At 33.7% G+C, this 19,741-nt stretch overlaps 1 protein-coding gene across 3 annotated transcripts in view; it reads left to right on the forward strand.

The window, feature by feature from the left end:
• The window catches only part of LOC120777208 (collagen alpha-2(IX) chain), a 379,148-nt gene extending 367,846 nt beyond the window's left edge, over positions 1 to 11,302 (forward strand). For all 3 annotated transcript variants that reach the window (XM_040108383.1, XM_040108384.1, XM_040108385.1), the window contains 2 exons: positions 9,311 to 9,538; positions 10,820 to 11,302. In XM_040108383.1, coding sequence (XP_039964317.1) covers positions 9,311 to 9,538; positions 10,820 to 10,880 — 289 coding nt within the window. In that variant the 3' untranslated portion in view covers positions 10,881 to 11,302. The remainder of the gene's footprint in view (positions 1 to 9,310; positions 9,539 to 10,819) is intronic.
• The last annotated feature ends 8,439 nt before the right edge of the window (positions 11,303 to 19,741 follow it).

The raw sequence follows: 19,741 nt of genomic DNA on the forward strand, positions 1-19,741 counted from the left end.
GTTTTCGCCAGATTTTATTCATTCTTAGCACAAATGTGCACCGATATAAGCAAAACACGCTCTCTCAATCTTATGAAGATAACTCACATTGGCCGATATATGCGGTATAAAGTCAACCACAAGTTCAATATTAGGTATTTGGGGGCTCAGGGTAGTATTGACCCAATTCATTCCCATTTTGGCACACAGACATACTACTGAGAGGAAAGGATTCTTTCTTAATGTCAATTATATATCTCACGCATTGACCGATATTTTCAGTACAAAGTCAACTATAAGTACTGCGTCCACATATTCAGTACTTTGGGCCTTGAACAGTTTTAGTTCGATGTACACAAATTTCAGTCATAAGGTGCCACACGACAAAAGCAATACTCCCAATGTTTTAATCCGTTATATTAACTTCTTCTTGATTTGAACACAGGAAAGTGAAAGAACCAGGATAGTGTTATATGGAGAAGTAGGCGTGGCTGAATTCCGAATTCGCCCATTTTCACAACGTAACAATTTGGTTGAAATCAGTCGGAAGAATCCCGAGATAGGTGATTTCACTTGAAAGTGGGCGGTGCCACGTCCACCGTCCAATTTTGACTTTGGCTTCATTAAAAGCCTCTCATATTATCTCGGGGTAAAGTTTGATGTGTCTGACGTATTTAGTCATTCATTTACCCTTTGCTACTGGCATTTTTTCATTTTCTCGGACTATGGAATTTTCGACAATAGCATATTCACATGCCATTAGATTTAACTCATGAACACAACAAGTCATATTTACATAATTAAATGCAAATAGCCAAAAAGCGTTTTTGGAAAACTCATTCACAGCACAAATTGAAAAGCCAAAATATTTGAGTTAACAAATTAATTCATGGAAGCTTTATCAAATATGGCAGTCTATTTCGGGCTTTTCACCCCTCAATTTCGTCCAAATGCATAAACTCACACTCACTCACACACACACTATGATAGAGATATGATATTTGCCAAGCATCTTGTCACATAAATTGCGTGTTGTTTTCCGTATTCTTCTTGAGAATCTCTTCATCTTTCCGGTTATTAAATTTTCATATGCAAATTTTGCGTGCGCATTGTTCGAAGCTCCTACACCACTACCACGCACCTGCAATCCGCTCAACACACTCACACTCAAATATTAGACTTTGCATAAAATCACACTCTTCCGCCGCCGCTGCTGCTGATTCCGTACCCATTTAATGTTCACGAATTCTATTTATGTGCAAACACATTCACTTGCATATAAATTCGCTCATCTGCATAGAGCACATACTTATATATATGTATATGTATATAGATGGGTATGAACAGAGATACCCAAAAATATCTGAAAATATAAATACTCAACTGAGTGTAAGTCGCCAACTTGAATTTTACTCAAAAACATACATACCCACAAATATTTTTACTTTAGTTGCGTTCTCACACAAGTTTTGTGTATGTGTGTGCGTATGTGTGCCCTCGTTGTATGTTGCGTGCACACTTGTTTATAATTGTTGTCATTTCAGTTAAATTACGCATGTTAAAGTTTATTTGAATTTCTTATTCACTTACATAAGTCGAACGCCTCAACTGCCACAAACAATTGTGCTGACTCCAATGGTCCCTTTTGCCTTTGAATAACCAGCCTTAATCTACAGCAACAACCAAAAGTGTCGACCAACTTGTTCCACTAGCTCTACATTTAACAAAAGTTTATTTTCCAAAAAGAAAAACTCTTTTACATAATTGAATAAATTTTTTACGACTCATGTCACACACAATGGTCACTGAGATAGGCGCATGAAGGATTGTAATCGCTTGAAGGAGACACCTCGGCGTATAAGTAACATGTGCGCCACCGTACAGACTGCTTTGTCTACCACATTTATAAACACATGCACATTGTTTCCACTAGCTCACACACACACACTCACACACTTAAATTATTGTTGATGTGCTCACACGCAATTATACATTTCCAAAAGTTGTACGCCTGTGCATATCCTTTTGGCTTTTTGTTTGTGTATTTTGCTTTCTTCTTCCGACCTTTGTTCCTATTTGTTGCCAAGTTAGTCTTTGTCAGCAAGATATTTGGTTATATTGCTCCTAAGAGAGCACTTTCTTAACTCATTTAACATGCAGTTAATTTTTTTGCTCAAATTTGGAATATTTTAATGTTTTAAATTAAAATTAGAGCCTATGCATTCTAAATTTTTTAATGAAAATTTTTGAGGTTCTTAGCATTTAGCACTTTTGTACCCTTAAAAGGGTATATTAAGTTTGCTACGATGTTCGTAACACCCCAAAGGAAACGTCAGAAACTTTATAAAGTATATGTAAGGGTGATTACCATGACGAACTAAGTCGATTTAGCCATATCTATCTGTCTGTATATATACTAGTACCTCAGTCTTTGAGATATGATATTTTGAACCCATCCTTTTCTCGCCAAGAAGCTGCTCATTCGGTGGAGCGCTCGATATCGTACCACTATAGCATACAGCTTTGTATGAACGATGGGAAACAAGTGCTTGTATGGAAATTTTCTTTCATTTGACGAAACATCTTTACGAAATTCTCCTAAATAGCCAGAAGTTACACAGAGCTAAATCTGACAAACATGGTGTTTGCGGCACTATATTGGTTGAAAATTTGGTGAACGTGGTGCAAAAACCAAGAGTTGTCGGCCCATATTTCCGTCCCCTTTTTACAAATAGCCTCGCGCAAACCACGCATAACACCTACATAGTATTTCTTGTTGGCAGTTTGGCCAATCGAAAGGATTTCCGAGTGCCCCACGCCTCGATCATCAAAGAAAACTCTCAACATAACCTTGATTTTTGATCTTATTTAGCGTGGTTTTTCAGCTTCGGGTCACCTTTGCCCCTATATTCAGCCAATTGATAGTCTGTTTCCAAGTCATAAGCATGGATCCATGACTCGTATCTAGTACCAATACGTTTCATGAAGTCGAAAATCATTGTTTTACAGATGTTAATCCGACGCTGTTTCTCGAAAAAATTTAGTTGTTTTGGAACTGATCATGCTTTCACTTTTCTAAGGCCCAAAAAATCTCTCAAAATCGTTTTTACTGATCCTTCCGATATTCCAACGAAGTCAGATCGCTGACTATTAATCATCGATTCTTAAGCACCAATTCCTTTATTATATTGACGTGTTGATCATCAGTTGATGTTGATGGCCGTCCTGGCCGTCTTTAAATAATTTGTACCAATCAAAGACACTTACTCGCCACAAACACTTATCACCGAAGGCCTTTTCTAACATTCTGGACGTTTTGGCACCAGAAATTTGATTCCGCACAAAAAATTTGATGAAAAATCGCCGAATGCACTTTATACACTTTAGAAAGATATTTATTTTGATATGACATTTCGTACAGAAAGTCTTACTATACACACAATAAAATCATAAACGACCGATAGGCTTATAAGTCCAACGCAACAGTGTTTCAAAATCGGACCCGTATTTCTTAGATGTTTTAGCAAAAGTTTGCTATTATTATTAATACCCTTTTCAACAAGTTTAATTTCGAAATTTGAAGTAAAATACCTATTGGGCTTTGGAGGCTAACTTCGAAAAACGGAGAAATTACTTTCTTTCGTTTGACTTAATCTCTCAATAAATGGTTTGGTCCAGTACCCAACCGATAATTGTACGGGGTTATTATATTTTAAATTATATAAGAATACACTCTTCTTCGGTCTTAAAAAAGTCCAGCAAATGAAGAAAAATTTCTAAAATTTTTAAATTTTCCTTGGACTGGACTGTTGATCTTTACATTACCTCACTATTAACTTTCGCCAAAAAATAAATTATATTTTCAACTATTATACACTTGACAACGACTTTCTAGAGAAGTGGAAACGTCTGTCATAATTCTTCAAAATATCCTCCAAAACTCATCCAACTGACTGATAGGACTTTCCGCTTGAATGTGTTTATTCCTTTATTCAAAACACTTTTCTACGCTCCAAAACATGCATATTCACTCAAAAATACTTAAACACGGCTCATTACACTGAACTGTGGGAAAATCAACAGGGATCTTAGAGTGTTTAGAGTATCGACTGCTCAAGTCAGTCACACTTGTGTCACATATCACCCTCTCGACTTGAGGTTTATCCTTTTCCTCAGTCATAATCACCACAGCGCACTTCGGCCTCCCCGGCACGACATCTGGCAGCACAGATGCCACAGCCATTAAGAGCTTTCACACCAACTTACGAACGCAGCACTTTGTTCTGGTTGGTGTTGGTGTTGTTGTTGCTCGTTTGCGGCACATTCGTCGTAATGAACTGTGTAAACACGCTACACTTGATTTTTCTCAACATACTCAACTCGACTCAGCATACGAGCATTTTATGATTCTTTCCTTTTACCAGAGCATTTTTGTGCACCTTTTACGCCCCTACACACACATACACGCATGCATGCACATAGTGGTGTGTGTGTGTGTGAGTGGTTCGTGTGTGCGGCAGCTGCCTCTTGGGCACGTTTTCTTGTAAATGGCGGATTCTGCACTTGTGCGGGCACACCGAGCAGAGATAGAAGTATTTGCATGTGTGTGTGTGTGGCTTTGTTCTTAGCTGGTACGACTCCTTGTTTTTAGATATGCATGAATGCACGCTCTTTTGAGAATTCCGCTAAGCACCCATAAGCGTGTATCCTCGCTGACCTATAAATGCATCTGCTGTTGAAGGAGCGCACGAATGAGCGAGCGAGCGAACGAATGAATGAATGAATGGCTGTACGCTTCGTTGACTTGGCTTGTGTCTTCGCGAGCAAGCTCAGTGAAGCGCTTCCGCCTTGTTGCATCTAACTACTGCACATGTATGTGTGTACGTGTGCGGCTTCATTTAGCGTCTAGCGCTAACGTTTAACTATCATCGGCAGCAGACTCCTGCGCTACTTTGCATCTGCTAGCGGTTTGAGAGACGAACTGTGATACCTACCGTGCCACAGCGCTGCAAGTCCTTCTGCTGTGGGTGGTGCAATTCCTCGCGCTTTGCCGCCAAGGTGATGAGGCGCCGACATATCTCGCTCTTTTTGAGACATTTCATATTTGTGGTGAAGTGACTTCAGATTTTTATTTTTCTTTATCAACATCTTAAACACATGATTTATGCTGTTCCAGCGATCTCGATGGGCTTATGTGTTTTAAATGATAATTTGCAAATATTTTTCTATGAAATGATTTTTTTTTAATTTTGCTTACGGATACCTAAATGGTTTTCAATGATAAAACAACTCGTTTATTTCGATTTAATTTGATGATGAGATAAGATATACTTTATTTGGATTAGGTGGTATGTGAGTAAAAACAACAAAAACAATATCAATCTTCAAATCCAAAGTGTAAGGTTTGGTAAAACGGAATACTTTATTTTTGCATGAAATTTGCAAAGGTTGTCTTTGTTGTGCTCCCGCGATTCGACCACGAACTTTTTCGCTTGATGTTATCGTAAGTGAACCATTGCTGGGCAATCAAAAAGGTGTTTACATGATGACGGGAATCAGCTGGTACAGAATCAACGCTAAGCATTATTGCTTCACAAAACCGTATGAAAAGTTTCTTAGTTCGAAATCGTATCTACCTAATACCATATGGCGCTGTATATACGAGATATAGATTACAATATATAGTATGTTTCCATCTATTGGAAAAATAATAGATTAGACCTTATAGGATCTGCCATGCTAACATATACTACATTATTTGGACTCAATGATCAGTTGAAAAGTAAAGTTATCTCCCGACGAACAAAATTACCACTTTATAAGGATATCATGTCGTCCATCTTCATATTATCATATGACTTCCTACAATTTAAGCTGAGATCCGATCTCAAAAAAACACGACTGCACAAAACAGAACCATGAGCTGTACGAACACGATGACTAAGTCTAAATAATTCAGCAAATCCACACACAGTGGCTGGGCTGGCAAAAATTTTCCGTTATAATGGATGCAAACTCTATAAAAACCAAAAATATTTAATGCGGTACCAATAGTGGAAACAAAGTGGATGATAAACCTTTCTTAATCGAAAATTACATAGTGTAGCCATTATAAGTCAATGCTTGAGTGCATCTCGAAATCTCATTAATTCACCATAATCTGCAAGTGTTTACATACACACGTGTGTATGATTGTGTGTGTATGTATATCTTGAGCTCTTGAGCAATGCATTTCAGCCATAAATTCCACATAAAATCATTGTGGCCAAAATAATTATAACTGCTTGCATCTCTTTGGAATATGTGACAATACTTGGGAACACAAGTGCATCAAAAAGTTCTACAAAATCATTGAAATCATTACAAAAGCGGCGTAGAGACTAATTGAGAAATTTAGTTGTATTTGCATATAAGGCTTCATAAGAAATATAACTGTATATAAAAGGGTATTCCACTAGGACAGGCCGCTTATTACAGATAAGACTTAATAAGCTATAAGATTTAGCAGCAGTTTGAACTGCCTCCATTATTAAAATTTTTTTTGCAATTTCTACAACGATCGTCCTCTACAGACACCCTTTACAACTTGACTGTCTAGTAAGTAACTGAGTATTAGTGCTCGTAGCGTATAGACAAGCACTAATTATATATATGCGTACGTATTTTCAATTACAAGACGCAATGTTATCAAAATATCTTAATGACCTGGGCGACACTGGCCTCAGCTTGCGTGAGCCCAACCAGCAATATGAGCAAAAACGCACACATTCTTGCGCTCACAAGCACTAAGGCACATTCTATGAAAAGCACTGGCAGAGTCAAAGGTCACATGCTTTGTCAGTCACATGGCTTGTTTACGGAACTTGTAGATATTTAAATATTACGAAGTCCCGGAATAATTTATATAGATACTATTGAGGTGTACTACCGTACCACAAAAGGAAGAGATATCCTTACCATTTGTATGCAGTTGGCTGTGTTAATAATCTCATTGAACTCTAAAGCTCTAGAATGCATACACACAAACAAACACATATCTTTAAACCTCCTATTAGACCTTCATACTAGCTTAAATGCTGGTGGGTTAATATACATTCAGGTTCCATTAAGTATCACCTACATACTAACATATATGCACAGTTATCTCCGTAAAAGCCATAAACATATTATTAATATACGATGCAGGCGACATCGGTTCATATTTACATACATATGTGGCATTCAACATTTTGCATTATTTATTAGAGACGAAAATGTACAGTTACAAACTGCCTTATATGTGGATACAAAGCGAATGAATGAGTGTGTAGATATGTATGTCTTTATGAGTGTACATACGAGTATACATGTGTGCATGAGCTCGAGTAAATTCATTAAAGTAATATCTTGATGTCCGAGTAACCAAGTGGTGAGGCAAACATACTCATTTTGTCAATTTGCCCCAACTTGAGCTTATCAGTCACTCTAAATACAAGCAAACAGAATAGTTGCCAGCCTGAGAGTATGTTAGCATCGAAATTACATAATTGATTAATTTAACATTTCAACGCTTAATATGACTAAAGGAAAAGAAGTATACATATGTATGTACATACATCTTTTGATCAATATTTGTTTGAGCCTGAAAAGAGAAAAAACTAAAAATGGTTGAGAAAAATGTAAAATTGCTTAATTTGTTTAAAAATAGAATAAATATATTTTTTGTGTGTTTGGAGCCAATTTATGAATGAAATTACAAGAGTTTTTACAGTTAAAAAAAGTAAGTAAAAATCCATAAAATTTAGTTATTAAAGTATACTTTTGGGCATCAATATAATGCTATCTGATCAAATTTGACTCGGACTAGTCCATTTAAACTGCCATCGCAATCTAAATAGTTAAAAGAAAATTTCTAAATTTATGCTACCTTCTTTATGTCCGTGTGAACATTGATCACCATATGTCTATTATAGGCCAACGCGAAAGCTTGATAAATGGTAGAAAATGGAAAAAGTAGGTTAAAACCCATTGGAAAGGGAGGATAAACAAATTTTTACCTCAAATAGAAGGTTAGAGAAAAGTTAATTTTGTTTTTAAGGGCGAAAAATATTTTTCTCGATTTCCTGCAAATTTAAATAGTCCTTTGAAAAGAAGTCTTGCCTTATGATTGTAGGTAATAAAGAGATCTGTGTGTTACACATTTTTCATATAACCTCAAAATTTATTTGAACAAGAAAAATCGTTAACTTCGTTTGCACCTTCACAAAATATTCCTTGCAGTTTTCCGATCTGAAAAATGTCTTCTGAGATTGCTCCATTGCCTCAAACAATAATCTATACCAACTTTCATTCTGGTATTTTCTCAAACTAAAAAGTTTTCCATAACAAGCACTTGATTTTGTTCGTTCAGTGTGTATGGCAGCTATATGTTATAGTGGTCCGTTATCAAGTTCGGACAAATGAGCAGCTTCTTGGGGAGAAAAGGGCGTGTGCAAAATTTCCATGTCTAACTAACTGAGGACATAGTTCGCGTATATACGGACTCAGCTCGCATACTGATCATTTATAGTTGTATATACATATATACATACAATATACATATAAAAGGGTCTTCCAATAATTAAATTTTTATTTCCCGCGAACTTCTCCACGACGGTGTTAAGGTTGCAGGTTAGTGAGTAGCCGGATATCAGGTGAGCTTCGAACGCTCCGAAAACTCATCTTTCAGATTTCGAGATTCTGACTTATTCCAATTGAAATCTACTTGCTCCTGAACCATCCTTTTTTTAGGGGACTGTGGTCATAACGCGTCAGCTCTCACTTATTTAGGCATTCAGGGAAATTATTTGGATATAAATCATTCGACTTAGTAGATTTATTATGGATTCTGGACGTCCCAATGATGCCTGAAAGTTTACTTTAATATCAGCAATTTTTTGGAATCGCAAAAAACATGTTTTTTATAAACATAAGTTCATATGAAACAATAGGACTCCCAATTGGCTATGGGTCATAAACAGATAAACAGAACAGAAAATTGGAAATATAATCAAAACGTACACCAAGTCTTTACACCTTCCATTTAACCCCGCTCTTCAAACAAAACTGTCTGCAATATAACCTCTATTTAACCACACTTTTATATTAAATTATATTCAGACACATATATAAATTTACAGAGTTAATATTATTGTCAAGTAAAGGCCAATTTATTTTCAATTTCACCAAAGTGTAATTTTACTAATATGTATATGTGCAAGTGGGCACACATCCCAGTTATTGCATAAATATTTAATTTCGCTCACTTGAACTTTATGTAATGCGTTTTTTCTGCTTCGTTTTTCATTAACAGGCCACAAAAGCACGTTTGGCACGGTTCACTACCCAACGGTGAGCGTTCGATTGACACATATTGCGACGCTTGGCACTCGAGTTCCATAGATAAATTCGGTTATGCAAGTAATTTGCTGGGGAACAAACTGCTCGACCAGGAGCGACAAACTTGCGATAGCAAATTAATTGTGCTCTGTGTGGAGGCGTTGTCGCAGGACAGAAGGCGAAAACGCGATCTCAGCGACAGGTAAGCAGCGACCACAACCACACACGCACACATTCGTTAATGCTTAGATGCTGCTAAATGTAGATTTGAGTATATATATGTATGTGTAAGTGTGTGTGTAATTATAAGCACATACGTGTATTGTTAGCGCTATAGCTGCCGCAACAATGGGAGTGTGAAAAACGAAATTGCGTTTGGGGATTAACGCAGCGAAATCACCAAAATGACAATAGCGTACAATCAACGCAACACAGACGCGCAAGCAGCCCAAGGGAGAAGGCAAATGTATGGAATATGCACATACAGTATGTGCCACTGTGTGTGTGTCTGCATGTTGCTATGGCTGATGATGATCTTTGGCCCCAGTGTATGCATGTTGTTGTGTGTTTGATTCGTAGTGAATTGGAAATATTTGAATACGCGCTCATTCGAACCGCTATCGGTAGAACAAAGCTTACATTTGTATGTAGTAAGTATTCGCGCGCCCATATCTCACAATTACAAATGAAGTACAGTAAATATATGTACTTACAGCTCATATGTACATATATGTATACCTTTCTAATTATATCCCTATGATTGTTCTATTCGAATTTGTTTCGAAACCTATTTGTATGATAGTTATATGCTTTGGTCATCCGATCTGAGCAAGTTCTTCGGAGATTGTATTGTTGTCTTGGAAAATAGTCTCTGTAAAATTTTATGAAGACACCTTTTCAAAAAAATAAATTCTGTACAAAGACTTCATTTTTATTGTTCCCATTGTATGGCAGCTATATCATATAATGGTCCGATCTGAGCAAGTCCTTCGGAGATTACAACATTGCCCCCGCCAACTCCCGCCAAATTTTTTGAATATATCTCGTCAAATAGAGAAGTTATTCATACAAGGACCTAATTTTGATGGGTCAGTTTGTAAGGCAGGCACAGATGTACATATATGCTATAGTTGTCTGATGTCGGCAGTTCCGATGTACTATATTGTTCTTCTGGATGTTACAAGCTTCGAGGCAAACCTAATACACCCTCTTCACCTTGAAGTTAATTATTTAAATAAAAACTTTCCGTGAAAGCAGAGTCTTATCGCGTATTCTCGATTGAATAAGAAATTACATATATGTGTATGTGAATTTTATATGAATGTAATTATAGATTTGAATGAGTATGGAATTATAATATAAATTCATCATATGTATTTTTAAAAAAGAATTCGAAAGTTTCCCCATAAAATATTAAAATTTTCAGTCATAAAACACCTAAATCTTTCAGCGAAAAACTCACTCCTCTCCATCTCTCTTCCAGCGAACCCGAGTTCCATACGGCGGAGGCATACGCGCGTCACCTGCAAGAGGTGCTAACTTGAAAAATTGACTCACGCACACATGCGCCGAGGCAGCGCGCCCGAAAGGCGCATTGGCTGCGACGCCAACATTTACACCATCATCACCAACGCAACCAGTGAAATTGTGAAAGCAAATCGCGCAACTAAATTTGAATTTTTAAAATTGTAAACATCAAAAGCCAAATCTCCAACTACTTACAAACGAGTGAATGATTTATTTTTATTACAACAACACTACGAAAAAGCATTTCAACTAATTATTAAGTAAATTACGAATTTTCCTTCTGTTAACGACTAACGACAAATTGTGGAAGTTTTTATTGTATTTACAGTTGATTGGTACTACTAGCAACTAATTGCACACATACATACAAGCATATATAAATAAAAGCACATCAATGTGTGTGAGATTACTTCATTGCATGTACTATAGACACATACAAACGTATTCATGTAGTTACATACATACATACATACATACATATAGTTAAACCTTCATACTGCTAGTTATGATATTTATTTCCTTTTCTGTGTAACTACTTTAGCCATGTAAGTGTAAACGAAAACTGAAATTGTAATTGTATTTTTCGAATCATCATAGATTTTTAATGTCTCTTAATGCATACACACACACACACATGCGTAGACTTGTGCCATGTGTGAAATTGTAAATATTTCAATAGTTTTTATTGTTTTGTATTTATAAAATTCAGAAATATTATATAGCAATTTAAGGAAAATATAGTCATACATATTATATAATTATTATGTAATGCATTGGAAACGAGCAGAGACGAGAAACTAGCAGACCAACGGAAAAGTATTGAAAACTGAAGAAATTACACGAAATCACACGGAAAGCTGTAGAGGCAATAAGAAAATTTATTGCAATATTCTCAAAATTGGCTGTAGAGTTATTTCTCGACTAATTTTTATTATTTTCTTAATTAAAAACTTTTATTGGGACTTTTCGATTTGAATTCGTATTTAAAAGCTTTTTTTCTTCCGTTTTCATTTTAATGCTATAAATAAATCCCATTATATTAATAACTGTACATACTGCGAGCATTAAATAATATGGTTTTGAATAAATACAGTTATTCACATTTTTTACTTTTTTATGTTCACGTATATTCTGCATAAAAAATAATTAATATAAAACCAATTAAAACTTTCGGAGACAATAGAATTTTGCATACTTACGTTATTAAAAACAATAGCGTGGAAGTAATTTTTTAACAATTCTTTTTTTCTAATTTTCTTTCTCATTTTGAATGAAATAAATTTAGAAATTTTTTATTGCAATTAAAAAAATTCTATATTCAAATTTTTTTCATTCTTTTTTTTCAAAAATAATTATTTTCAATCCAACATTTTTTTGATTTCGTTTAAAATTGTTTTTTCATTCACAATTATTTTTTATGTTCAAAAATTCAAACTGCTATTTAATTTTTTTTTTCATTTAAATTTTGTTTATTCAAAAAGGTTTTATTTAAAATAAATTTTTTCTTGTTTCAAAAAGTTATTTTTTCAATCAAAAAATTTTTTTTGTTCAAAAAGTTTTATTTTCATTCCATGTATTTAAAATTTCTTTTATTCAAACTTTTTTTCTTATAAAACAAACATTTAATTCCTTTTCTTTCGAAAGTTATTTTTTCTTAAAAAATTCTAATTTTTATTGAAAAATTTTTCTTTCAAATTTAGTTTATTCAATGATATTTTTTTCATTCACAAAAATTATATTTTCTTTTCTAAAGTTTGTTTTTCATTCAAAAATTTTTCTATTTATTCAAAAAATTTAAATTTTTTTATTCTAATTTTTTGATATTCAATTCAAAATCATTTTTTTATTATAATGAAATTTTGTTTTTCATTCAAAAAGGTTTGCTTTCAAGGGTTATAGTTTTTTCGTTCAAAAATTTAAATTTCAATGAAAAAGAAAATGTTTTATTTCCTTTATCACAGAATTTTAGAGTTTATAAAATGGGCACTACTTAAAATTTTTATAACAACTGAATTTGCATTTTTAGTTTTACCATTACATCAGTGTGGAATTAAATTTTTTACTTAACAAACTTATTATATTGTGTTTATTCAAAAATTGTAATCAAATATATTAATTTTTATTCACACATTTTTTATATTCAAAATCTTTTTATTAATTTTTTTTTTTTTTTCAATCAAAAAAATTTTTGATTTTGATTTAAATTTTTTGATTCAAAAAATTTTTTCACTTAAATTTTTTTATTCAAAAAATTATTATTTCATTCTCTTTTAATTCAAAAAATTTTTAATTTAAATTGTTTTTCGTCAATTTTTTTTTTTTTTAATTTTCATTCAAAGAAAGTTTTTTTTACATTCAAAAACTCAAATTTCAATGAACAAATTTATTATGTTTCATTTACCACAGAAATTAGAATGCATAAAATCGGCACTATACTCTTAATTTGTTATTTTTAGTACAACAATAAAATTCTGCGCCATTTCAAAATCTAAATTCAAAGCAAACTCTACTTTTTCCAAATGAATTTTATTTTGTCAAAAGTTTTAGTTAATAGCTTAACACCTTCAAAAACAGTAAAAAGATAAAAATCTATATTTGACATTTATTTATTGTAAAACATTACAAAATTTAGTGAATTTCTAATCTATATATATTTTTTATGTAATTTCTCGCTGTTGTATAAAGCTCAGATTGCTTTGTGAATGCAAATACGACACAACTTGCCAAGCAAAAAAAATATAATGAAATAAATACAAATACAGCCGTTTATTTATGAATTTGTTGAAGAATATTTTGCATAAATTTGGTCAGCAAATTGCAGCAAAAACGAGCTGCAATCAGAAAAATTGTTGCTATATATTTTTGCCAAATATGAAATATATCAATTACTACGCAGCTACATTTGTTGCGCCAGGCGAAAAATCAACCAGAAACAACATAGACTATTTTATATACCTGCACACACACCCACATATACGACAACACTACAACAACTTCAATGCAAGCAGCTGCAACTGCAACACAACATATCGAAAATTACATTATCAAAAATTGAAAAGAAATACAATTATTTTATGGCTCGATAAAAAATATTTATATTTTCAAATGCAGGCAACACACACACATACCCACGCATACACGCATGGGGAGAACAAATAGAAGTAAATGCGGATTTGTGTAGCAATTAAAAATAGCATTAAACATGAGTAAAACAAGAGAAAATCTATACGAAACCAATAAAACTCGTGCGAGTTGAGATACATATGTATGTATGTAAAGGAAATTTTTTATACGTGAATTTTTAAAAATAAGTTTTGTAGCATTAATACTAATTATAATGATATTATCAACACGTAGAACTACGCATGTAGCATAAACATATATAAAATGAAATGAAATTTACTCATAAATATATGATATATGTATGTAAGTAATTTGGTAATTGTAATTATGAGAGCAAAAACAACACACAAAAACAAAAAACGTATAAACAACTGAAAGTGAAAATGAAAACAAAAACAAAAACAAAAACTGTGCAGTGTCTGTTATTACATAATAATACTATTAAAATTTAATAAATACAATTAACGATTCCAAAGTCGATTAAAATGTGACTTTGCGCGAAGGCAATGCTTAGTTAGTAAACATTTGCATTTAATTATGGCATTTTCGTTTTTGTAACTAAATGAGCGGAGCAGAGGTGTATTAGTAATTATGAAAGCAGAGCAAACATTAGCAATAAAAACAATAATTGAAGTAAAGCAAACAAAAACAAAAAGAAATTATATAAGAGTATAATTAAAGCTAAACTAAATACTGTAAGCGTAAAGTGAAGGCAACAATTTTACATTTAATAGTCACAATAAAAAATCTGCAAACGAAGAAATTGTATTTTGGAGACGAGAAAGAGAGAAATTAATAAAGAGCAAATCACTTAGAATTTCACATTCAAACGAAACACAATAACAACATGATTACGTATACATAAAAAACTGCATTAACGGTAAATTGTAAATTAAACACCCAACAACACCGTTTACATACACAGATACACAAATACACACACACACACAGAGACATATAAGCAAACACACGAAAAATCATATCGAAGTGAATGTCGTTAAACCAAATTCTAGTCCTAAGCCAGAAATGCAGCGATATTAAAGTTAATAAAAATGAGAAAGAAATGTATGCAAACAACAGAAAAAATATAAAACGCGGCTTTTATTTCGAAGTTGGAAAAATTACCGTCTCATAGAGAATTTCAGTTTGACGTTTTTCAAAAAGGTAGGATATTATAGGTTAGCTGTCCAAATCAAACTCGCATTAATTTGTGTGAAACCATTTAGAGATTTCACATAGTCTCATAAAAATAATAATTTATAACGATCCGAAGACGTTCAGAGTTGTATTTGCGTAAACTTATTTCAGTATGCAATCCAACAACAAATTTTTTCAACTAGTATACAAATTTATGATTTTACGATGCCTTATGATACGTTGTGAGTACCCCAATTATATTTTTGGGCCAACTTTACAACAAACCTAGCATGTTATTTAATAATTATAAGTTTTAAGTAGTAATAGGGCATTTAAATCTAATAATTATTGACTCTATAGTATACCTCTTGCTAAATATTTGTCTGTAGTCCGAAGTATTCAGTTTATAAGGCAACTCAGTTTTTAGGTAGTCGGGTAAAGTCTGAATATTATGAAAACACCGGAACTCAAATAATGTCACTCAATTATGTCCTCTTCGAATCACCCAGTGCTCCTGATGAAACTTATCAATTATCTTATCATTTTGCATGTGGAACTTCTGAGGCCTCACCACGAAACCCTCGAACGATAGTTGCGTGACTTTTTCTCTACAAAGCCTTGCGTTCGCATAGAAGTTGTTCTACAGTCTCTTCTTCTTCCAGCTTTTGACAGCTTTTACAATAATCGTTGTATGGTATCTTCAGTCTACTGACAAATCTGCCATTAAGACAGTAACTTGTTAGCACTCCAACTAGAATTCTTAAGTTATATTTTTTAAAAGTGGACATATGCAGTTTATTTGATTATTGAACAAGTTATTTGCAAGTATTCAAAGGTATACAGAGGTAAAGAGGGAATATCTCTTTGTCAGAGCAAGAAGTCTTTCTTTTATTGCTGAGATCTGCCCTTAAAAGACAGTACTGCAGTGGTCTAGTAGTAGGAAGGCGATTCTGCTAATTTTGCTGGAAAGACACCACCTCCCACTCGATTATGCAGTTTGAACCCATCCGTATAGTACTTCTCTTTATACTCTAGTCAGCCAATATTGTGATTCGGTCTGTGAAATATCTTGTTGAAATCAAGGATCATTCAGGTATATTACCCGATTTCTGGTCACAAAACACGTTTAATATAAGCTCTTTGGTCCGCCTTTAACCCCAATCGATGTTTGGAGTAGTATTTTTATAGAACACAATTTCTTATCAAACGAACGCTTATAAATCCGCACCGCACATTTTGTGAATATTTTTAAATATCCATGAGTACTCAGATGCGCACTATCGATGCAAATCCTCAATCCAACTCTTCAGTGATGTCTCAATGCCTTCGCTGAGACAGTTATTCAATCTGCACCGGTTTCAATATTAATAGACAATTCTGGCAGGGCACGTGAGTCAGAGAACTTAAAACATGAGAACATTAAATCTTCTATCTCGTATAGTCAAAATTATTTTTATAAACTTACTCACTCAACACAGGGTGCTTCTGCGTCTTTAAATTCACACAACTGCCGTCGTCACGGACTGATGAAGTCCAAAGACACATCGGTTTCCGCGCGACATCTTACGTTAAAAGGGCGGCATCTGTTGTGAAATAAATACATTAAGCAGAGAACGTATATCATAGCAGAGAACGTTTATCTTATTCTGCGTTCTCTGTCTCTGATAAAAGTTCTCTGATATACGTTCTCTTTTAAAAGTTTTCTAATTAGACGCTAGATGACGCAAAATCCAACTGTAAAGCTCACTGAAGATTTATGAATTAAGTTTTTTCATTCACAATAGTTAGCATAACGGTAAAGTTCATTTCGACAGACGAAAATGTAAACAAACAAAAATTACAAAATTTTGTGATTTATTTAAGCTAAAATTAATACAAATATGAACATTTATTATAATTTTGTTTGTATTAATATCATCAAATGAACAAAATAAATATATTTATATAGTAGTTTAATATCCCGTTTACAAATGGAAGAATTCAAACTAGCCTCTTCTCCGCATTAGACATTTTGAAACAAATTTAATAAAACACGGCTAATAATAGAAAGTAGAGAGAAGAAATGCATCTGAAAATTTAATATTCCGGCAATTTTAGGAATTAAAGATTTTTTAAAATACAATGAAATTTGTCAGAACCGGACATCCATCGTCGCAGCGTTTTTGCCAGACTATAGGAGCGGTCCACATATGGGGAGTGGTTTGTATTCCTAGAGTCAGAAGCTGCCATTCAGAACGATATTTCCATTTAATAAATAACGGGTTATAACTAAAAATCTGCACTCATTTTAATGGTCTAGTATTTTGTTATTATTATTTTTCAAATACTAATATTACGCAATTAGCGAACTGATTGCATCGTCTTTTTGACGTGTAATTTGTAACTGCTTACAAATTCAATTAGTGCTTAAAATGTGTTCTAAGCAGCAACACCTCCGCGACCGCGTTGTACATTTTTATAAAAAACATGAAACCGCTGGAAAAAAATGTATGTACATGCGTGCATTTTGTGGTGGAAGGCGTCTCCAGATAGAAAGGCAACTGGGTTTTGGAAGAAAGCCGACTAGTATGACGCCCCAAAACATTCGAAAGCTGAAGACAGCGTTTAGCAATAAGGATTGCATAAGTTAAAACGAAGCCGCACGAAAATTCGAGTGCTCACAGTCATATATGTATATATGTATGTATCTGCAAAACATTAAATAGACGTAACATTAAAGCCAGAAAAAAGCAGCGCTGTCCAGGGTACACCGAAGAGCAGATAAGTCAAGTAAAATCACAATGTTGGTGGATGTGCATAATGGATAATGCCTCCCGAGATAAAATACAAATTAAAAAAAATTTAGTCTAAAGTTATGATCTACGTAACAGTTTCTCCTAAGAGTATTTCTGTGCCATTCGTTAAACCAAATGGACTGACTGTTTGGACAAAATTTTCCTTTCTCTCATACATAAATACCATAAAAACGATGAAATCGTATTTTGGCCGAACAAAGCCTCTTCTTATTATGCAAATGCGACATTGGAGTTCTTGGTCAACAATAACATCTAAATACTTTGTGCCTAAAGAAAGGAACCCGACAAACTTAACACAATGCCGACCGATTGAGGATTTTTTTGGAGAAGTCAAAGCTTTAGTGTATAAAAATGGTTGAAAGGCTCAAAATTTGAAGCAGTTGACACGTCGCATCCGGAAGTCCCTTGAGGAAGTTGATACTAATGGTGTACAACGTGCTTGCTCAAGTATCCTCACAAGTATTCCTTGTTTGCTGTGACCATTTTGCGTATTGTTCTTAAAAAGCTGTCTCAAACACACCAAAAATTAATAAGAATTTAAAAAAAACGTGAACTATAAATTGTACACAACTTTCTTGAATAATTTAAGAAGTCTTGTCCGTTTGTCAGAGATAATTTGAACGAAATATTGTCAAAATAGTGTCCGCGTCCGGTCATTAGAACGAATTCATGTCCGGTTATAGGAATTAGTTTTGTATCAAAATATTAATGAAAACACTGTGTTCATGAAATATGTGCGAGTATGGGAAATAACTGGCTACAAGGACTGTCCGTCCGACTGTGACGTGAAACATTTTGCATTTGAAATTAATATTCCTTATTAGACGAAAAATTGGGGAAGTGTGGACTGATATAATTCAATCTGGTTAGCATTGAGTCAATTTGGAGCATTTACTTCACTTTACTTTACTGACCGAAATTTGTATATTACACCTTTAAGACATTCGAAAAGGTTCTTCATTTTCCACTACAAATAAGTAATTTTTTCCAATAGGCTTAACTTGTCGTAATTTCATTAACATATTTCACATTTTAACCGATGCATCTGAAAAGCCGACTAGCGACGTAGGTCAATACATTTGGTATGGAGTCACCAATTGAAAGGTTTGATAGTCCTTTATACATTTTTATTCCCACCTCACATTAGGTTAAGCAAATCAAACTTCCACATAACATTTTACTGATGATCATAACCAATACATACATACAGCATAAAGTGTGCAAGAAGATTTTAGGTTCTCATATTGGGTGCAAGAGGACAATGATAAAATATGGATTCGTTTTTCAGTTGCAAAACAGATTGAGTAAGAATTTCATTATCCAAGTTATTCCACTATACCGAAGTCAGAGAATTAATTGCTTTCACCATCCGAAAAGATAATTAACATTCAAAAATAAGCCCTTACTAATTCAAAATCTTGCAGACGTGAGTGACATATTTTGCTTAGACTTAGTAAGAAATCTGCACTGAATTTCAAGGGATTCCAAAGGTCGAGTTTTCACATAAAATCGGTTATTTGTTATTCGACTTTTCGGTGAAGTTTAGATCGAAACAACACGACTTAAATGATTTTGCCGCAACTTTCAGAAATGTGGAATAAAAAAGAAAATTATTGGCTCAGTTCACTTGAGAATCTCTCAGACGTTTTGCCATTAAAACGTATCAAATTGAATAAATTTTCACATAAATACATGTTCATCTAAGCTGTACAATTTTATGAATGAAATCGACGAGCGCCAACCGGACAGCGCATAACAATACGAATTCATTTTATGCATTTCCCCATTTGAATTAACACCATTCATGCATAGAAAAATATACT

This window comes from Bactrocera tryoni, chromosome 5, assembly GCF_016617805.1.
Source record: "Bactrocera tryoni isolate S06 chromosome 5, CSIRO_BtryS06_freeze2, whole genome shotgun sequence".
Taxonomy (NCBI): domain Eukaryota; kingdom Metazoa; phylum Arthropoda; class Insecta; order Diptera; family Tephritidae; genus Bactrocera; species Bactrocera tryoni.